Raw genomic sequence first — 22,481 nt, forward strand, 5'->3', positions numbered from 1 at the left:
TTTTGAAAGCCTTTAATGATGCCCTTAAGATTCAGTCCTTCCAAATGATGATTTGATGATGATCATTTAACAATCATTTGATAATACCCCCCTCTATTTATGTCCCTATACATTGTGGACTTTTTATTTTTGTTGTTTTAAAGTGCAATTTTAGGATATTATCTGCACTTTATAAACAAATAAGCTGTTGATATTAGTCAGAACTACAACTGTGTATATATTATGGGCTATCTGTAATCATTTTTAACCACTCCTGTCTGTTGTCCCTCTTTTTTCTGCAGAACTGTGCAGGATATGGAGAATCCCCAGGTCACCTCATGTAACAAGGGAGACCAGCACTACCGCAGTTCCCCCAGCAACCAGTCGTCCTCCAGTGATCCAGGGCCCTGTGGCAGCAGCACATGGTCCCAGCAGCCTGGATATGATGGGTACAGGACCACAGCAGTGTGAATTTTTTTTAGTTTTTTGGAAATAACCTTTAAGTAGTCCCTCCAGGATTATGCGGTTTTACAGTAATGAATGCAGCTCCAATCAGTCCCAGCACTATTTCTGAGAACTTGCAATTTTGCGAAATGACAGCAATTTTTCCACATGAAATGACCAAATCATCAGTGCACTTTTGGCCAGTCGTCATGCTTTTTTTTTTTTTTCTTTCTTTCTTCTAGGAAGTAATCTAACAAAACAATAAAATTACGCCTGTCATGGTCTAATACCACATCCAGAGCATAATGGAGAGAAGATGGAAGATGAGTTTTATTTAACATGCATTATTATAGTTTCCGTGAAGTCATCTCAAAGCTTTACTTTCAAGATGTCGTTCAAAGACGAACAGAAAAGCTACCTCGAATGTAAATGGGCACTTTTTAATTTGAAGCATGCGGTTAAAGGCTGTTGAAAATCCCACCTAAGTGAAGTGTTTTTCTTACTTTGGGTACGTACTTCTCATGCTATTCAGTAAATTAAAGAATGGGTGGCACTTAAATGTAATTGGAAATCATTTTTAAGGAATCTGACTGACTGACGTGGCGATCTAACGAACTATGACAGAATTTTGGAGAACGATTTAATTTAAAGGGTTTAATGAATAATCAAAAGAGAGAAATTATTCAGAGTCAGAGTATTTGGCTTTGTATCATCTGCCAACTTAATTATTGCCACAACAAATTCTTTCTTGTCATCAAATTTTCCAGTTCGCTTATTTTACTCAATTTGTTTTTTTTACAATGTTCTTTTCAACATGTTGGTCTTTATCATTTCGTCAATTATATAACGATGTCGCGGAGCAGCCCAGACTGGAGACTGCGCAGGCGTAACATCTGTCAGGCTGATTCTTGTACATGAGCAGAATCCATGAGAGACCGACGTCTGTCTGTAAGTGGTTACAGACCATGACAAGAGGCTTAGCTCCCCACTGCTGCCTTTTCTGTCAGAGGCCTCAGATGTGCATTGAACACCCGAGGACCACTGCGCCCTGTCAGAGCTGCCCCGATGCAGAACGGCAGACATGTCGACTGATCTGCCGGGCTTTGTCGGAGATCAGGAGACAATGCGGCCTCTGTTCATCTGCTGTAAACTTTATTAGCTCTAAAAGGTTTAACTAAGACGCGCATTGAAAAAAAATTGCTGCTCTTACCCTTTTGTCAAGAGGTAAAAAGCACTCGGCAAGCTGAGTCCAATGAAAAAGGGTCTTTTGTCAGCGTTGTCTGGCAGCTTCTTTATTCTATTATGAGCTCAAGTGTTTTGACCTTAAATGATGTTGAGCTAATTGCTGTACATCTGTGGTGAATCTATTGAAGCCTTTCTCTTAATTGAATAGAGAGCACACTCTATAGAAAAACGAATTTATGGCCCATTTCCCCCCTCCTGCCCTCTTTTTCTCCTTTTTCTTTTTTTTCTCCCCCCATCAGGTGTCCCTCCCCTATCCTGCATGAGCGGGTAGGGGACATCCAGGGAGGGGATGGAGAGATCCACAGAGAGAGAGAGCCCACCCTGGAGAGGACTAGGTCTGCAGGTTAGTCTGAAGTAGTCATTGTTAACATGCATGTCTGTATAGCAAGAGTGTAACAATCCTGAAACCAAAGCAAATCTCACAAACTGTTGTCCACATATCTTGCTGCCATCTTTTACATACAGTCTGTGAATCATGCCATCTGCTTCTATAGTAACAGTAACTTCTGGCTCCACAGAGGCCAAATGGCACATCCCCTCCACCAAGATCTTGAACCCTCTGAAGCAAAGAGAAGGAGGAAAGGACTCGCCCAACAAGCTGTCCAGGGTAAATGTCTGATCCACTTTCACTTTATTGAAGCCGACCAGGTGACTTTAATAACGTTTGGAAGTCTATTTGCGACTTTTGGGAAGGTCTTCGTATATGAAAACTTGGTCTGATTCGGCCTTGAAGTGTGCTGTGCTGGCATTAGAGTCTGTGTAAGACCTGCTATATCCCACAACTGTTTCAGGCTGAGCTCAGATTGCCCTTGTTTATGGGCTTTGCTGCAATCAGTTCAATTGGGGCAGATGTTCATGTTGTCCCCTCTAGACGCTCTTTGCAGTTATCACTTTCCCTTCATCAGCATGCTAAAGGAAATCTCATCTCATCACTGTTTCAGGTTGTTTCATGCGTTTCTAGGACACCTTTTCCTTGAAGGTTGAATATATTAAGTGTTTTAGCCCCTCGTTTCTCCTTTCTCTATATTCTCCCCACTCCCTCTGATTTATGGTTATTTTGCCCAGCACTGCCTTCCTTTTTTCTTTCTCCTCAGATGCTGGAGGCCGGCTAATGCACCTAAACAACATGTTTTGGTGTTTTCCACCACTGTTAGAAGTGGATAAAAAATTAAAACATTTTCTTGGCACTGTACATCTCTAATGTACTGAGCCTGCTTTTTCAACTGTTTTTTTTCTATGCTGTGACTAAAACCGCATCAATAATTTAGCAGTAAATCATAGTAAAGGTGACATTGCAGAACAAACCTTTGCAATTCATGGCTTAAGTTCTAAAATAAGGCGTAGCTGTTGATGCCCATGGTTTGAAACTGATGATGCACATTGGAATAAGTTGGTGTGACCTTAAATGTATTTGAGCTTGAGGGATAAAAGAGCTAAAAAAACAAAGCTTATGATCATCTGGATTCCTCAAATAAGCATCACAATTTCAGAGTTTGCACGCAAAGTATGTGACATTCAGCATAGTCTGTTTTTATTCCTGCCTACATATTACTGTCAACTACTTGACAGTGTAATGGGCCTCAAGAAAACAAGCTGTTGCCTCAGTCAGGGACACATGACCGTGTGAGGAAGCCTGATGGGTAAACCCCCTCCTTGCCTGGTAGGGCAAGAATGTTAAAGCATCCGTAAGAATTATTTGCAGCTGCTGTTTGACCTCGTTTGATTTACTGTGTTTCTTTCTCCTTCACCCCTCTCGCTCTCTCCCTCTCTCTCTCTGTGCCAGGCGGGTGATAAAAACTCAAGCCACTCAAGTAGCAACACTCTTTCAAGCAACGCCTCCAGCAACAGTGACGATAAGCACTTTGGCTCTGGGGACCTGATGGACCCCGAGATGCTCGGCCTCACGTACATCAAAGGCGCATCCACTGACAGCGGCATAGACACTAATCCCTGCGTGGCCCCCGGGGCCCGAGTGTTGCTGCAGGGAAGAGTCGGGGAGCAGGGACACCCGTGGGTGTCGGAGCACCACGAGGATGGAGCGTCGGAAGAGGATCATGGGAAAATGTACCTACCGCAGGGCTATGCTTCTGCCATTTTGTCTAGCCATGTGACAGAGGGCAGTATCGGGGACCTGAGCGAGATCTCGTCCCACTCCAGGTACAGCATTTTTGTCCTCGTTTGTACAAAACAATTGACTTTGGCTGAGTGAGTTACAAATTAAAGGATAACTTTAAATGGAAGTTGTTGAGTATGCAGCGCTGAACCTTGCCTTAACTGTTATTAGATCTCAAGCAAATTTAGCACTTAAGTGAGATTTTTGGATGCTTGTCTTAAAATGTGCTTTCTAAATCCATCATGAAAAACACAGAGCGTCTGATAGACTTCAAGGATTCATGCTCCGCAGCGCTGAAGTTGTTCTGGAGCATGAACACCTTCCTAGGAGGTTTTAACGCTTTCCCCCATAAAGACGACATTTGATGACCTTTTCACACCGCCGTGCATACCAATAAAGATGTGGTTTTATGACCATTAGAGTAGTTTCTGGGTTTTCCCAATAGTAGCTACATAAGCAGAGACTACTCTCAGTAACTCCTGATGCAAACAGTCATTTTGTTCTATAAGCAGGCCTGAAATATGACCTAAAACCTCTCAGTCCAGAAGCTCCTAGTATTACAGCACTCCGTTTTTCTTTGCTGTGGTCAAATAGTTTTTCCTGGTGTGGCTTAGTTCCTTCTTTTGGGGTCATTGATTTGCCTTTGTGAACTTTCAAACACCCCCTTTTTTTTAAATGGCTCTAGGCAAAATCCACTATATTCCACCACGTAGATGTTTTCAGGCCCACTATCTGTTGAACACATGCAGAGGCAAACACGTGCACAAAAGGAAGGTTTCTGGCTGTTAGCTGACCTTTTCACCCAGCCGTGCCCCCTCTCTGCTGACACACAGTCTGGATCATCCAGTTGTGCTGAAAGCTCCTGGTCGGTGTTGCTGTCAGGCCGAGGCAACATCAGGAGGCTCATCACACTATCCTTTAAGTCCTCCTTACCTGACCTGGGACCATCTGGGAAAGAGAAATGGTGTCATTGAAGGTCGGCCCTGAAGCCACTCAGTCTGTCTGTGTGAAGCAGCACGGGTGACCATTTGTTGATGTCATATAGGATTATGGTCCCCCAGTCTGTTGAGATCATTGACCTGTTTGGGGGTATGAAGAAGTAACCGTGCCAGGATATCACTCAGAAATGAGAAAAGAGCCCATGCCATCACCTTGACTGCTCTGATGCTTCCCACCTTTTATGTAATGGTCTTTGACACCCGAGTGTCATCTGAGCAAACAGTGAAGCAGCAGGAGCACATTTGCAGGGTGTGGCACAGATGGGCATGAATATGGAAAAGCAGTGTGTTGTGCCTCCAGCCAAAGCGAGCTCTCATGTCTTTAGGGTGTTTCAGAAGAATGTTTGAGTAGCAAAACCCTAACGTCTTTTATGGACCTAAATCTAAGATCCATCTCTGCAGCTAATAGATGAATCCTAATTAGGCAAAAACAAAAAAAAAACAGACACACACACAAACGATCCACTTTCATATTAATTATGGAAATAATGAAGGACGCTGTAGCAGATGTGAGACTGTGTATGGAGAGGGGGAGTGCTTAAATGTGAAAGGCCAATGGAAGATAAAGGAGCAAAGAAAGCAAAGCAAGGCAGCGTTCATTACCTGATGCATGGCTCATTTTCACATCACTGCAGAGTGTGACATCGCCATCCTTTATCATCTTGCTTATTATTTGGATAGAGGCAAAGCATTTACACATTCGAGGAATCGCATAAAGTAAAGTGATATAAAAACACCATTCAGTCGAGATGAATGCTGTACAGCTGTGTGTATTTGACCTCTTGATCATAACTTCAAGGGTCACCTTCCCCAGTTAACAAAAATAATAGTATTTTCCTCGTGGCATGCAGTTATTTTATTTTGTGTTTGCTCGTAAGTAAGCCTGTAAATCAGCCTAAGGCACAGCATTGTAAATAAGCAGAAAATGCCTCCATGTGATTTGAGTGCACTGACCCTTTAATGTGTTTTGTCAGTTGATATTTGACTAAATACTGAAAGGACAAAGTTCAGGGGGAATATTCACATGACAAACTGCAGCCGAATCCTCTTCCAGTGTAGGTTTAAGGGCAATTTGATGTTTTTAGATTAAAAGGGGGCTTATTGCCCTCATGAACAGCTCCATATTTCTTAGGAAACTACGCAAGTATCTTTGCGTGATTCACATGATTCAAAATATTCATAATCAGTACTTATCTTATATCGGGCCTTAGTGCCTTTTAAATTGATCCTCTGTCTGAGCTGTTTGAACTCCTCCCTCTGTAAAAGCCAAAGTCTTCCTTCCTTTCTCTGTTGCCCCACAGAAACAGACAGTTTGAGCCTACATGTGTTCACCCTTGTAACAGGATACAAATGACAGAGAATAAGGAAAAGCGTAGCGACCCCGGCAGCATGGAGACCATTCATAAACCATTTTCCGTTTAAAGATCCTAATAGGTCGTTTCTTTACGTCTGACATGTTGCTAGCACCATTTCTATTGCTAATGCTTGTTTATGTTTTTGTTATGGTTTTGCCTCTTTTTGTTTCTCTGTTTTTAAATTCATTCATTTTGTGGTCACTTTTGAGTTATGTTATGCCTTTTTTTTTTGTTTTCTGTTTCTTTTTTTCTTTCTGCTGTTTGATCAGTGGCTCACACCACTCTGGCAGTCCCCTGGCCCGTGGTGCCAGATACTGTATGTCTGCTGACTCCTCCAAGGTGTACACCATCCCCCAGACCAGCAGCTCAGGGCCAGAGCTGGTACAGGGGTCCGGGCTTGGGCCCGGCTCAGAGGCTTGTGGACAGGCACGCACACAGTCCAGTTGCAAATTCACAGTGGGCGCGAAGGCGACTGATGATGATGATGATGATGCCGCCCACAGCACTGAGGAACCTCCCAACATTTCAGAGTGTGGGTGAGTGTATGTGAGGGTGAAAGCAAGAAGAGAATGTGTGAGAACATCAGCAAATGTGCAAAAAAACTACAAAAACAAAGAGGTTTCAGCTCACGTGCTTCACAGCGATTTTATCACTAGCTAGTAGGCACATTTAAATAAAACACCCTTTAATCGCGCTCTTGTCAGCACATTTTTCTCCGTCTTACTGCTGCATCTCCACCTCAAACCCAACGCCACGATCAGCCTACACAGAGTGGCCTTGATTGAAGCAGACAGCCACAAAATAAATAAGCTCAGTGAAGCTGCGGACATAATACACTTGGCACATGTCACTTACGGTTATTGATCGCTCCCGTGAAGCCGCGTCCCTGTGGATCGCCAGGCTCGACCATCTCTGCTGGGAGCCAAGCATCAAGACACACACAGGAACACGCACGCAGTCGCACATGTAGTCTGAGGACGCCCATCTGCACAATAGCCTGTATCGCACAGAAGAGGAATGTATGCAATCCTCAGTCTGTATGAGCAGTGATGACTGACTGTATCTGTCGGGTGATTAAATGGTTTTGCTGTAGAGAACAGAGAGCCATTGGTGGTGAAAGCGAAACAGCTTTTACGGTGTGAGTGTAGCTGTGAGTGTGTGTCTGTCTGTGTGCACTGATTTGGAGGATGTTTGCGAGCGGGGCGTGTTTTGCAAGAGAGAGTGTGAGATTTTGCCCTGGAAGGAACCCCGTGCTCCAGCTCCCAAGTAATTTCATTTAGGCTGTGAAATTTGCTACTTACGGTTGTGTGATTGATCGCATGCACTGAAGTCATCTTCTGCCGACTTATGAAAAAGCTCCGTAATTCAGTTACCCACCCCATTGTTTGTTTATATATTCCTACCGTTTTATTTCATCTTACATAACAGCGCCTCGTGATAAATGGCCTAATATTACTCACAGATATTGTCCTAACATAATGAAGTTTCTCTTTCCCCCCAATTCTAAAAAGTTTTCTCATTTGTTCTAACGCTGTGTGTAAGGCTGGATGTGTAACAGTGCTTCTAACCGTGGGCTCTTTCTTTCTTGCTTCTGCTTCTTGTTTCAGAGGAGCGGAAAGCTTGTTAACCTTCCTTCTCACAATGCTGTCTGAGCGTTCAAGGTACACAGTTAAGAGTGAACCCTGTGGTCCTGATCTGACACCGCCTGCTTACCCCGCACACTGCCCCGCCCTCTTTGTACCCCCACTCCTCCGGTGTCAAGTGCTGGTTCTGCCTTGTGGACCATGCTCAAAGTGGACAGCAACCAGCTGTGCATGAGTGACTGTGACATTTCCACTACAGATTCATACTGCTGTGTACTGTCCATCTAATATCTTCTCAGTCTCTCTGCTTAAATCTCTATTAGAAGTTTAATTTTAATAACCACAACCAAAGCTATCATCACAATTGCTTCCCTTTGGTTATGTTTCGTCTGGGACAGAGTATTCCCAGCTTTATACATGCATATTATAGCTATGACTCCACCTCACATTATCTGAAGGCCAATAGAAACACTTTTCTATCTGCGATTAAACTATTTGCTTCTCTATGAGTGCTGTGAACCATTTCTGCTACATTTTAGCTCGGCATATTAGCCAGCTAACCTATTTTAATGATGGAGAAATATTTGAGTCAGTCCAGATACTGGAAGGCATGGTGGTGTGGCGGTTAGCAGCGTCACCTCACATCAAGAATGAGGCCCTGCGTTCAAATCCAGAGCAAACTCTTAAATAGCTGTAGGTGTAAAAATTGTCATTCTCTCTGTTAGCGGAGCGACAGACTAGCGCCCTGCCCAGGTTGTGTACCCTGTGTACCCCATGACAACCTCACATTGGCATGACAGACAATGAATTGAATGGTTGGATGGCTGGTTACATTATGTGTGGGGTCCTTAAAATTTTTCTCCACTGTTAAGAGTCTTTAGCCCAAAAGAAAAACAAAAAACAAAAAATCTTGTGCACTACTGCATCTATGGCTTGTCCATGATAGGAGAAACGAAAGAAGGCATCACAATATTAAGCATCAAACAGCTATCAACACTTATACTTCCCTCTCTTTTGGATCTCTCTGCTGTTTCTAACTGGACTAAAATAATTTTATCATCTTTTTCACAAGCTCTCAGACTTTGTATTAAAAACAGGTGGATGAAAACGTCCATTCTTTCTTTTTCACTGCCCCTTGAGAAGTTAATTATACACTGTAGGCATTTAACAGATGCCAGTGCACAGCAGAGTAATATTTAACTCCAAAGATGAGGGCTTTAATGTTGTTCCAGTTTTCTCATAATTATGGCTCAATTACTTCAGGCGAAAATGGACAGGTCAAGGTAGAGTGGGAAAACAGAGGACTTTTTGCTGCAGTTTTTGGCATCAAACAACGAGTGTACAAAATTCAGTTAACTGCACTTATTTTTCTGCCAAACAGAATAGAGCAAACACGGTACATATATTTAGGAACTGTTCTCCGTGTTGCCAAAAGCTTCATACAGTGCGGCTCTCAGCAACAGTGTCTGGAGGTAGCCGTCATAACTAGGCTGTCCCATCGTCTAACCATCTAGCGAATCTCCCTGCGGCCACCTAACAGCCTGCCAACAGCACTCAGTGTGTCAAGCTCAGGCTGCTCACTTAAAGCAGAGGTCTCACAGCCACATGACTTCACCAGCCTGGTCGGGCACATCTTCCGTGCCCTGTAACCTCTCCCGTAAACTCTCCACACCCTCAGAATCATTTAAATGTTCTCAGATAAAACCCTGCTGACAACCACACTGCTAACAAAACATGTCACCTCTTGTGGGTCCTTCTCCAGCCCTGTCTAACAGCTCTCATGTCTCCCTCTGTTGTTGTTGTTGTGAACACTCCTTTAGTTGGTGCTTTCCACTTGTTTCTGGAAGTCATTTCTGTCCCAAACCCTTGTTTTCCCTTCTACCTCTCACAGTGCTTGGCTGGATTTTATTTGCAGCCTGTGTAATCATGGTTTTGGCACAGTGATGTGGAACAGGGTAAGATTTGGAAATAAGTTCCCTCCCTTGGTCCTTTTCCATCCCCGTTATCCTGCATTCACCTGACTAGCATGGAGCAGGGAAGCGCCTGATGTTGGCATGATAAGACGGATCCCTGTCCCTGTTCTCTAAGTAGCTGGGATTACCTCTGAACCCAAGCTGTGATGGCTCCAAGGCTGCCCCCCTTGGGATGTATTTTGTGTGACCCTAGTGATGAGCCATGCTCTTCTTTGCCCTCTGTGTCATCTACAGGCAGTTGTACGCACAAGAGGCCGCATGCCGGCTCCAGGCCACTGAGCGGGATGGAAAATCTCTGCAGAGACTCTCGAAAGAGGAATACGTTAAAATGATGCTGCCCGACAGCCCACCAGGAGAAGACAGGAGTCGCAAGGTGAGGGCATTAATGAAACCCTAACCTCTAATTTATCATTATTATGATGTCCTGTGTAATATGCAAATAAATGTCACTTCACAATTCTGTTATTATACTGACACGATGTATCTACAAAAACCTCAGACTTCCTCCTTTTGAATAAATCCAGTGCAGAACCAGACCTGAAAATCTCTTGCTGGGAATCCAGTGAAAGCAGGACAAACATATGCTGGCACTGCTGATAGGATTCCTCCCTCTCACTCTCTCTCTGGACACAGGACCCTTTCAGTCACCACTGACTGGCACAGTGTTTGGTTAATTTAATTTCTAACAAGGGGCTGAGTTTACTCAGTCGGGATGTCATGGATTAAAGGCAGGAAGTTCCAGAGAGCACATCGATGTTTGATGTTTCTGGGTCCTGCAGTCTCTATTAATTGCATCTCGAGTTCCCTGCACCATCCCCCCCATCCATTATCTACCAGGAAGGGACTCTGGAGATGTACAAATGGGTTATTCTTGGATGCTGCTCAATTCTAATACAAATGCACTTCAGTTCCCCGGAGAAGACGAGCATGTCCTCTGTCACAGACAGGCCTCGTCCCTAACACGAAGCAGCAGTCCACTGATTCGTTTGTCTTGCCTCCAACCATCGAGCTTATGGTTTACAAAATCTGGCGCTTGCAAGACAACTAGGCAGCGTCAGCACCTGTCTCAAATGAAAGCATGCGTGTTGAGCTTGTTTGGATACACATAATATTGATGTAACTTTGCTTCCCACGAATAAAGAAAGTAGCCAGTACAAAGGTGCACTGATTGTCAGATTCACCGAGCAACAGGACCTCTGCTGTCACACTCTCCTGTCAGATTCGGTGTGATAATGTAGTGCGTGGAGCAACAATCTGGGAGGGCACGGGGCCAGGCACTCCAAAGCATATACACATATGTTCCCAATAAACACATACTGTTCTTTTCTGGGAGCAGCTTCACTGTGTTTTCAGTCATCAGCTGGCACATAAAGTCATCAAATCACAGTAATTATATGGGGCTGGAAACACGGTTGGTTTATTTCTAATTCTTATATAAAACAGTCTGAACTGATGATTTGTCAGTTAATGAAACAGATTCTATAGTAAAGGTTAACGCATGTGTCATTTCCGGTACTCGCCCGTGGCCTTTCTTTGTGTGGCTGAGCAGGTGCAGACAGATTTTCCTTGCCAGCCACAGTGTCCGCTGGGACGACCTTCTATGGACAGGCAGACCATTGTGTGGCTGACGTAAAGGAAAGGCCGTTCACAGCTTATTTGCCCACAGTGTTCCTCTTTTGAACCTCCTGTGGGAAAGAAAGAAGAACGATCTGAAAAGGTGGTTGTCCAACACATCCTCCCGAGTGGCACGTCATTGGGTCTTTGTTTGGTGCGGGCAGCGAAGGAAAAAAAAAAAAAAAGTCGGGAAAATCAGGAAAATCTAGGTGGATGTGCCACTGCTGCTTTGACTGATAAGAGTGTTGCTGCTCTACAAAAGAATTCAAAGCCCGTACAGCCCCGAAGCAGGCTGAGACTGTTGCCAGCTGAGGTGGATTTAGGCATACTATAATAGTCAATAATCTTGCAGGTTTTATTAATACAGTATTTTCTCCAAATGTGCACAGCAGGTACAGTTAACCAGTGCCAGGATGTGTTCAGAGAGCTTGTTTTGATGTACTAAATAGATGGCTTTATAAAGAAAAACATTAAGCCCAATTGGAATTGCTTTCATTTGCCGTGACTCCATTTATGGGTGCTCCAAATCTGCGCTCTTATGCTTTATATAGGATCAGCAAATCCTGTTTTAAAGTTGTTTTGATGAGCGAGAGCCTCGGGAGTCTAATCTTGTAAAGTTGGGTGGGAAAACTTGCAATAAGAGACAACCTTGTCAAGCTAAAGCCTCTGAGGTGGTCTTTAGAGGCAGTAGATGTGCATTGCTTTGAATTCCTGTATATATTTCTCACTTTAAAGACAGACAAGATGTTTGTTAAATTCTCACCGTGGGATTTGTCTTTGAAATGGAGATGGCTGGGTGTTGGCTTTGCGGGTTTACTAGTCTAGTGTAGGTTACAGCTGGGAAGCAAGGGGAGACGTTTACCCATCTGGCCAAATGCTCCGCATATCATTTGTGGCTACTTTTGATGTCACTGCTGCTGCATTTATGTTAGCTGAACAGCAACATAACGGATGGGATCTGGCTTTGTGGTTTTCTGGGTTTAAAGAGGAGATGCTCTGTCAAAACTGTGGCCAGCTGTAACACAGTGGTGTCTTTGCAGTGATATCCCATGTAATTCTCTCTCCAAAAGACATCCCCTCAGGGTGATGCTACTTTTCAAGCCCTAACAGCTTTTATAATTGTTTATTCTGACCTCATGCTCTCTTTGATCACAGCATGCATCGTTCTGATTTGGCCCCTGCTTGTCTCTGCTATATGAGCTCTCTAATTGCACTATTATACCAAAATACTGGAAGGCAGGCAAACTTCAGATGTGCAGACGAACACAAGACAGAATATTGTTTTATACTTGCTTTTTTGTTTAAGTTAAATTACCCACAATTATCCTTGTAATTGTCCAGATGTCAGTCTCACACATGTATACGACACTGTGGTTAGTTCACCCAGTTGTCTGTATCCTCCTCACCATCTTAAAGACTTCTCGACTGCCTCCTCATGTTTTTTTCCTTTCCGTCTCGCTTTGTGAAACCTGCACTCTGCTTTAGCATTAAACTCAGCGACTACTTGTTGCCACAGTGCAGTGGCTTCTGTCACCACCTCCTCCAGCCCTGTTATTCCCCGTCTTCCAGACGTTCTCCAGCTGTGCTCAATCCAACTGCATTTTCCTGAACGCATAGACTGTAAATGATTCCTGCCACCTCTCCCCCGGATGTTCCCCGTTTAGCCCACCCAGTCGCCCAATCGTGTATGCCTCCTGTGCCGAGGAAAGGCAGAGCATGGGGAATGTGCATCTAGGATTGTTTTCTTTGTTATGAGTAATGCTTGACAAATTGTTCTGATCTTCTCAGGTATCAGCAGTGGACAGCTTGTCCCCCAGACGCTCGCTGTACCGAACGCTGTCCGACGAGAGCGTGTCCAGTAACCGGAAAGGCTCGTCGTACGCCAGCTCGCACAGCTCCATGCTGGACCAAGCCATGCCTAACGACATCCTATTCAGCACCACCCCACCTTACCACAGCACGCTGCCGCCTCGCATGATCCACAACCAGGGCGCGTCCAACCTGCGGAGTAAGTACAGGCAACGAAACGCTCGACGGGCCAGCTCGGTGAAAAAACACACAAACAGAAGACAGGAAGGCTAATACACACTTTTCTCAATGACGCTGCTGGATTATCAATCCTCTTCTCTGGCACCGGATAAGAGCCAGGATATCGAGACTCGTTCAAAGAGCCACTTGAGTCCTTGCTGATATCATAAGCACAACTGGTACACACTCCAGCAGCACTCCTCAATATAGTCATCTAATTGGAAATGGGTGAGGCTGCTCGCTAGTTGCAAGGGACCTGCCGCTCCGTCTGCATTAAGCAGACACCTGTCACTGCTGGCTAATATTCCCTGCTCCACTGTCTCCCAGCATCCACTGAATATGTATTAGCGATGAGAGGTGTGATGTCCTGCCTGCTGCTTTAGGATCTCTGACATGAACATGCCTATTTTTCCATGAGGAATGTCACAATGTCTGTCATACATAATGTTTCATTCACTCATCAGTCCCTGCCAGCCACCCCTCTCTGTCCCTCCTGTCTCATTTTCGTACCATCCCTTTTCCATCTCCCGCTGCTGTCCTTAGATAGAAAATGGCTTTTGGAAAGATGTTTTTTTCTCTTCGGCCTCTTCTGCCTGTCAGTCTGATGGATTCCTGATTGTTTTGAAGGGTAGTTGAGAGCACAGGCTCTCCCTTTCCCGTACTGAAGCAGCCCCAATTTGGTAAACAGTGAATTACTCAAGCTCCAAGACGCTGGGTAAATTGAAAGGAGAGTGTCAGCGTCACCTCAAGCTCTCTGTGTCTCTTCTCTGCTTCTCCACTCATGCTTTTCTAAATGCCTCTCTGCAGAGTGGGAGCTTGTTTATTGCATTCTCTGTCTTTCAGGGATGGGGGGGGAGGGCAGGAGGGACAGAGGGGAGGGAAAGGAGTTATTGATTGAAACATGAAGACATTCACTTAGACAAGTCGTTTATCGCCCCTCAGACAGCGACTCGCGAGTGCCACACAGAGAAGGTGGTTTTAATGTGACTCTTGCCTATCATGCTGTTACACAAATCCAGAACTTGGCTTTTCTAAAGGTTCCCAACCTGTTGGAGGATTTCGCCAGATGAGCGAATATAGATTAGGCGTTTGGCAGGAGTTAGGCTAGACAAAAGCCATCCGCTTCAAATTGTCTCTCTGGCTTCCCCCCCCCTCACGCCCCCCTCCCCATTCCTTTCCCCTAACCCCTTTTGTCTGATGCAAACTGATGGGTGACTCAACGATTAGCCCTAAACTCAGGCCAGGCCTAGACACTGATCGGCGTGCCTGCCTGTCTCTGCAGATGAGTTTTGGTTCTCTGACGGCTCCTTGGCGGACAGGTCCAAGTTCAGCGACCCGGGCCTCATGCCCCTCCCTGACACTGCCTCTGGGCTGGACTGGTCTCACCTGGTTGATGCAGCACGAGCCTTCGAAGGTAACCAGCCTGGATGAAGCTGCTGGCACCTTGTGTAATCCACTTCTACTCCCCACCCCCTCCTCCTGGCTGCTTAGCGTGTGTGACTGTGTGTTTTGTAATCTGCAAGTGCCCGCTTGCTTGAATGTGCAGATTTGTGTGAGCTATGTGTTTTCTTCTAGTTGCTCCTAAGTGCTTCCGGAGCTTACTTTTGGGAATCCTCCTGCTTTTTGCACCTCTACCCCAGGCCCCTTTGCAATTTCCTATTAAGAACAAAGCCATCATTTCTCAGCACTGACATGGAGCTAATCTTCCCACCATAAGGCCAGCAAGTCATCATTCGGGTTTTCAGAGTGTTGCTGCTTTTCTGTTATGGTTAAGGTTTCGTTTGTTAAGTTTGGGATGATTTATGCTCCCCTCTTGACCACCAGGTCCGAATGTGATCTTCTGAAAGAAACAGACTTTTCCATTTCGGGGGGTTTGTTGGTATTCAGCTCTGGGACGAGAAATTTAGATATGAAGCTTTCATGTAGACTTATAGGTTGTCTTCCTGTCAAAAACTTAAAGCTGATTATTCCCCCCCCCCCCTCAATCGTACATTTAAACCACTCATTTGCATCATAATCTCTTTTCTAATTTAAATACCTTTTTTTGGACCAGTCTCATGCCGGTGTATTTCCCATTTATCACAGACCTGCGCACATGCCATGAGTATTTTTTTTTTTCTTTTTGTCCACCTTGACCCTGGACCAGTGAGCAGGCAACATAGCATGTAATCATTTGTTTGTCATAATTAACGAAGTCTTTTGTGGAGATTCTCCTTTGATGCATTTCTTGCCGCACGGCCCGCAGTCTTGTCATTTAACGAGAGACGAATCAGCAGAGTTGATGCAGAGTCTGAGTGGCAGCGGCAAGGCAGTTGTCACGGCAGCCGCGCTGGCCCAGAAAAAAACGCTGTGTAAACCAGGGGCCTTGTTGCCGAGCAGAAAGTGGCTCGGGGCTGCCATTGTGTCATGTATGTTTAACCAGCTTTTTTAGAGCCAGTGGGGAAAGAGGCTGGCTTAGATGTAAAGCATTCACGGCATTCATAACCCTTAGTCATGTGGATCCTGAGAGACGGCTCATTTTTATGATGCAAAAAGACAGTTTGGATTGGCTTGCACTATATAAAAAAACAAACAAACTGAAAAAATAAAAACTACTGTGCTCTCTTTGACTTTTGCAAGAAGCAGCAGATGGAAGTGAAAATAGGCTTCTTTTTTTTTTTTTTTTTTGTAGATTTGAACAACAAAGCATGTTGGTGCAGTCGCTGAATGCTTTCACATGCAGTGTGCAGCATAGATTCTCTTCTCTGTAATCTGTCTTTCTGTCCAGTAAGTATGAACCCCGGGTCACGCAAAAACGGCAAGCTGCTTTTCTGCACTTGTCTCCGCTTTTCCTAGAAGTCTTTAATCTTTGTGATGCAGCCATCGAATATGAAGGAAGATGTTCATTCATATGCAAATGAAGACTTGCTCTCCCGTCCCTGAGTCATCTGAAAAACCAACTTCGGGCTCGGCCAGCTTTTGTCTTCGAGTGGATTAGCTTTCATTTGGGGGCTAAATTAATGGAAGGGTTTCCTTAATCTTTTTCTATGAATATGCAGAACACCCCCCCCCCCCTTCCCCCATCTTTAGCCTCAGATAAGGGCTTGAGAAAGACAGGTTTCTAAAGAAACAAGCATTAGTCCCTAAAACTGAGTAGGCCCCAAGGGTAACATGCCAAGTTTGGGTTTTCCATGGAGCTTTGACAAAGCTTAAGGGCCTGATATGGTAAAACAAGCATGGCTGGTGTCTTACAGCTCCCTGGGATCCAGCCCATTATGAGCCAAACAGCTGTCAGAGGAAACTTGGAGGGGTGAGGGCACTGGAGCAACACCCCAGGGACTGACTTTATCTGTAGTAGTCTAGAAATGCTCTGTTTACTACCTTGTTCCCTGCTGTCCGGTTATAGATCTCTCAGCAAGGCAGGACTGCTTTTGCAAGTGCACTAAACCAGAGCCATCCATTCATACAAGCCATGAATGAATCGTCTCATCCACTCGGGAATGCGTGTGCGAGTGTGTTTATCTGTTCTGTTTTAGTTTAACAGATTTCCTGTTTTTGATGTCAAAGGCAGATCATGACCCATTACTTCACCTGTTCTTTTCCCAGACCAGCGCGTGGCGTCCTTCTGCACCATGACTGACATGCAGCGGGTCGAGGCTCTGCAGATCTCGAGAGAGCTGACCAGACGGGTGGTGGAGGCGGAAGGAGCGGCGCTGGGAGCAGAGTAAGCTTCACTGACACACACACACACACAAGAACTAAGTGAATATTGACTGTTAGCTAAACTGTCATTATTGTTTCATTTCGTGTAAATAAATGACTCTTGGCACCGTCCTCTTCTGTGTTACCCCACAAACAGCTCCCCCTCCACGCTCACTGGCAAAGTCAACCAGTTAGAGGTGATCCTGAGGCAGCTGCAGCACGACCTCAGAAAGGTGAGTCCGCGTCATCCTTTTGTCGATTATGTTTTTGTCACCTTGGTGCGCTCCTTTTGCACATTAGCAAACGACACATGTCGGTGTCCCACAGCTCAGATGAACAGACACTGAGTAATGCGTGCCCCGAGGTCTGTGTAATACAAACTCATCCACTTAATTCAATATCCCGCTTCCTTTTCTTATTGTGTCCCAGCCCAACGTTTCCCCACCTACACTAATGTGCTTAAAATGGAGAGAGGAAATGCGCTTTTATCAGAACAGAGGAAGGGCTGCTTTGCCATGTTAATGCCTCCCATTTACACCACGCTGACGAAAGACGGATGTTCTTGTAATAGCGGGGCTTTTATCAGCCTCTTTTGTATCCATTTATTTTTTGCCTCATGTGTTTCGCGTTGATTGCGTGTGTTCACGTGTGTGTGTGTGCCCTGTTCTCAGGAGAAAGAGGATAAGGCGATGCTACAGGAAGAGGTGCAGCACCTGAGACAGGACAACATGCGACTGCAGGAGGAGAGCCAGACCGCAGCGGCGCAGCTCAGGAAGTTCACAGAGTGGTTCTTTCACACCATCGACAAGAAACCCTAAGACACAGAGCGAGAGAGGGAGAGAGAAAGCATGATGGCCTTTATTCCTCACGGGCACCCACTCTACTCCTACTTAAGACTCCCAGATGATCCACAGGCAAACAAACTATAAAACAAACCATTACCAGCCCCCAAGAGTAATCAAGATGCTTTCAAACAACCCCATGTTTAGGAGACTATCGTGCAGTCCTGGGTGAGAAACCTGAAACCCCGATCTGGACTTTTACTTTTGGGATCGTCCTCTGTCTGAAGCGCAGGGTCGTGTCTGATTTAACTGGTGAACGAGGCTCTTGGGGAAACACCACCCCCACCTCCATCTCCAGCACTAAAGAGGAATCAAGAAAGACGACCCAGGGCCCCGCCTGTCCACGGGATCTTCTTACAGTAGAGGAATGTAAAGCTCATTTACTGTAGTGAACATATAATCTACCTACCTACGTATGTCGCATCGGTCTACTGTACTGTATACTCAGCCGTACTGTATCATACTGCACACACTGTCACACAGCTGTTTCTGTGCCGGCCGTCACGGACACAGGAAAGTATAGAGGGGCGAGGCGAGAGGGAGGAGGGGAGGAATGTACTGGACATAATGAAGTGGTACTTACTGTCTGCTTGCACCAAGAGGAATCCACATGTGGCGCTCTTGAAACGTACGGCGGGGAGGGGGGGAAATGAATGTAGCTCAACTGAGATCTTTTTTTTCTTTCTTCTCCTGCTTTCCGGTTTCCAAAGTCGCAAAAGTTTTGAGGTTTGCTGTTTTTCAGACTTTTTGTTTCTTTGTTTTTGTTTTGTTTCTGATGAATTCCACATTTTCCTTTCCTCTGTGTTGTAATGTAGGGTCACATGGCAGTAATTTTGATGTTTTAAAGGTGCTTTTCCCTACGCACATTTGTCACTAGTTTCCCTTCACTGTCACAATGTCCTAGCAATAACAAAGTGGTAGTTACAAAACTGTGTTTTGTTTTGTTTTTATTTAAATTTTTTGTTTTTTAAAAGAAGTTACCACAAGCGTGAAGAGTTCCTGTCGAGTCGCAGTTGTATTTGACGTGTATTTATGAAACGAGGAAGAGACTGTGCCTAAAACTCTTGGTTGTCGGTGGATTGTTTCTCTTTGCTTTTAGTCCTTTTTGTAAACACACGCCTTGTCTGTGGCTCACTGATAGAAAAAAAAAATGTGTGTGTGTCAGAGAGAGAGAGGTTATTTGAGTGTGTGTGTGTGTGTGTGTAGTTTATCACAGGAAAATGTGTTCTTATGCAGTGGTTTCTAGAGCATTAGAGCAAGCGCCAGTGAACCACACTTACAATGCCAAATGTGTTTATTTTCTGTACATACCTGCCACAGAAGTGTCTTGTATTTAACACTATTATTTAAGCTTATTTAACCTAAAGTTGTTTATTTTATTAAAGGTATTTGTTTTGTTTTGTTTTTTGTTTTTTCTCCACTAAGGAGAGATGAAGCTCTGTGTATGTTGTAAAGTGTGTAGCTTGCCGGGGCAAAAAAAAAAGAAAAACAACAACAAAACTATATATTTAAATATATAAATGATGATTTTGGAGATTCCAACATTTGGATGCTGCTAGATTAACAGTTTGCTGGTTTGTATGCTTTTAAAAACTGTCTCTCTCCATGAACTGTCTCATCCCTGGTGAGACATTGGGCGCTTTTTTTTGTTTGTTTTTGTTTTTTTTAAATAAATGTAGTTGTAAAAATAAGTCTTTTGTGCTTCGTCAGTCTTTCTTCTCCCAGCCTCGGTACCAAAGCAGCGATTTGAGTTTTTTCAGTCTGGTTCACTGCTACTGCTGTTTGAAGTCTGTTTCAAAGAAATGGTTTCAGGAAATAAGAGAAACTTATTCAGCCTCTTGCCAGGGGTTAGATGAGAAGATGCATGCCACCTATTTACAGTCAAAGAAAGTTTTCACACGACTCTCTGCAGTCCTGTGAACAGCTAAGCACACTGCATGACTCAGTAGTTTGCTGCCAAAGGTGCTTCTACAACAACGTGAAGTGCTCATTCTGTATGCTCGCCTGTGTGACTGATGGAAGTCGCTTCAGTTCACTGAGGTTAACAGGCAGTCATGTATGCACAGCTCTCTTAAAGTCCCACCACAGCATTTCAGTCAGACTCTGGTTGGACTTCGACTAGGCCGTGCAACACCTTGATTTTTTTTCTTTTTGTTTAGCCACTCTCCTGTACCTTTAGTGGTGTGCTTGGGATGATTGTGTAGAATAATTTGGTATGCAGAGGAGTTTGTTGTCGACTCAATGATCGTAATGTGCATCAGTCCTGTAGCTGCAAAGTGAGTCCAAATCATCATCTTTCTACCACCATGCTTGACAGTTGGTATGAGGTGTTTTTACTGATTTGCTGCGTTTGGTTTTTCCCAAACGTGGTGCTGTGCCGACATCTCTAGTTTGGTCTCGTCTGTCCAAAGGTCATTTTTCCAGAAAGCTTGTAACTTATTCAGATGCACTTTTGCAAACCTAAACTGTGTTGTCATGTCCTTTTTAGTTAGGAGAAGCTTTCTTTTGGAAAAACCTTTTGGGGGGGGGGAAGGATTGCCATGAACTTTAAGATTTAACATGCTAACTGAGGCCTGTAGCGTCTGAGATGTAGCTCTTGGGTTTTTAGTTTCTTTGAGCATAGCATGGTCCTTGGGATGAATTTGACTCCCAGACTATCATAGTGTTAACACACACTTAGTATAGTATTAAATTATGTACGAAGCTCTCTACGTGGATCTATGTTCAGATCATGAAAATCATTATTTACATGTATGCTGCATGTAAGTAATAATGGTTGTGTTGCATCACCTTTTTCAACAACACTAAGTAAGAGTTTAGGAACTGAAGAGACACATTTTGTATGTTGAAAAGTAAAATGTTTCTGTATTTCTTGCTTGGAAAAAGGGGTTCAGCAGCTCAGGGTTTTGTTTTTTTTCTTATTTGATGTACTTTTTTCTTTCTTAATGGGCCAAATGTTTGAGGTGGCTGACAGGTCGACACCACTGACTGCTCTGGTCTGACTGCTGGATCATGTTTTGTATTTGTATTGTTCTTCACAACAGATCCAACCGTGAAATATTCCTGAGTCAGTGCAAAAAATTCTACTTAACAATTGGGTCTCATCATCATGGCCATTCACTATTGGCTATTGTGCTCGGTGTCAGAAATTCTCAGGTTTCTCTTAATCGTTTCATGTTATCATTTCTTGTAGATGATGAAATCCTGTGATTACTATTATTATTTATCTATAAGCATACATATTTATGTTAAGAACATTTATTCTCCGATTGTTCAGTTGTTTCCCATGCACTGATGAACCCCACAAGTAACTTGCATAATTTAACCAGTTGCTTAAAAAAACGACAACAACAATTTTAAAAAGTGCAGCTAGATGTACGTACCTCCTTTTGTGTAGATGAGTCACTATGTTAAATCCAGTTTACCCATAGTAGCAGCTTTTGTGCTTTGTATCTTAATTCTCTCTTAATTCACTTGGTTGAACACATTTAATATAACGACTGATCATTACTGATTTTTGTAATTTGGCATTGTTGACCAAAAGGGGGAAAAGAGAGAGAGATTACTGTCACTTCTGTTTCCCCCTTACTTGATTCTTTTCTAAATGGCTGAAAGAAATTGAATAAAATGTTTATAGCTGACGCACAAATAAGTTGGACCGTTTTCGGGGGTTTGGAGTGAGTCTGCCTCTGTGTGTGAGAGCCATCTTCATCCCTGCAGTAGCTGTTCTTCAGCAGTCGTCATGCAGCTGCTGCAAAGGGATTAGAACAAATTAGCTCCTGAATATTAGTTCATAACTGTGCCATTACCCATTCATAAGCTCTAGTTGGGTTGGGTTTTTATTTATGTTTATGTTTGTTTGTTGCACACACAAATGCTCGTTGCTGAGAGACAAGAATCCGGCACCTGCACAGGGACCTAAAGAGGCAACCTGGAGGTTACCAGTGGCTACGATAACTTGTGTTTATTTTAGCTTCTTTTTCCTTTCTAGCTGCACATCCTAACATACAGTAGCCTTGCTTTGGGATACTCTTGTTTTAAAGACTGTTTAAAATAATTAAGCATTTAATATCAAACTGTTATTTGATCTATGATGACATGAGAGTGGCCACATAGTCCACAGCCCACTGGATTAAAATTAAGGTATTTAAGGTATGTATTTATTTTTTAAACCTGTTCCCATAGTGAATCATGGTATCAGGCCCCATTGATGATGGCTTTCTTTCTCTACTCATGCACACGCTTAACTCAAGGTGAGTGTATTCAGCAGCTGATTGGACTAACTCCAATCGCCCTTTTAGGAACAGGAAACTGTTCAGATCTTTGAGTTAATCAACTCAGTTTATATTTTAAGCTCATCTTGGTGAATCTGGTTCCTGAAGTAGGGGCCCTGGTCCAGCTTTTTCAAAATACTTTTATTAAAAAGAATAAATTTAAAAGAAGCTCCCAGTTTTAACATTTGACCTGTTGTATTTGTGCAATTTTCAATTTAAAAAAAGACAGTATTTAGAGATTGGATCTGTAAATCACTGCGTTCTGTTTCTGTTTATAGTGGTATCAGGGACCCTTAGACCCTTAAAAAATGTGGGTTCCTTTAGACAACATAAACTTAGACTTACACTCTTT

At 43.9% G+C, this 22,481-nt stretch overlaps 1 protein-coding gene across 6 annotated transcripts in view; it reads left to right on the top strand.

Annotated features, from left to right (window-relative positions):
• LOC102311160 (signal-induced proliferation-associated 1-like protein 2) overlaps positions 1–21,249 on the top strand; it is an 88,096-nt gene extending 66,847 nt beyond the window's left edge. For 3 of the 6 annotated variants that reach the window (XM_042222887.1, XM_005927157.3, XM_005927158.3), the window contains 12 exons: positions 282–428; positions 1,908–2,011; positions 2,187–2,275; positions 3,452–3,825; positions 6,404–6,670; positions 7,742–7,795; positions 9,925–10,063; positions 13,093–13,312; positions 14,615–14,746; positions 16,918–17,035; positions 17,171–17,246; positions 17,685–21,249. In XM_042222887.1, the coding sequence (XP_042078821.1) occupies positions 282–428; positions 1,908–2,011; positions 2,187–2,275; positions 3,452–3,825; positions 6,404–6,670; positions 7,742–7,795; positions 9,925–10,063; positions 13,093–13,312; positions 14,615–14,746; positions 16,918–17,035; positions 17,171–17,246; positions 17,685–17,831 (1,867 nt within the window). In that variant the 3' untranslated portion in view covers positions 17,832–21,249. The remainder of the gene's footprint in view (positions 1–281; positions 429–1,907; positions 2,012–2,186; positions 2,276–3,451; positions 3,826–6,403; positions 6,671–7,741; positions 7,796–9,924; positions 10,064–13,092; positions 13,313–14,614; positions 14,747–16,917; positions 17,036–17,170; positions 17,247–17,684) is intronic. The other 3 variants (XM_005927160.3, XM_005927159.3, XM_005927161.3) reach the window with 3 other exon arrangements.
• The last annotated feature ends 1,232 nt before the right edge of the window (positions 21,250–22,481 follow it).

Source organism: Haplochromis burtoni, unplaced genomic scaffold, assembly GCF_018398535.1.
Source record: "Haplochromis burtoni strain Fernald_Lab_line unplaced genomic scaffold, NCSU_Asbu1 Contig_96, whole genome shotgun sequence".
In the NCBI taxonomy this organism is placed as follows: Eukaryota; Metazoa; Chordata; class Actinopteri; order Cichliformes; family Cichlidae; genus Haplochromis; species Haplochromis burtoni.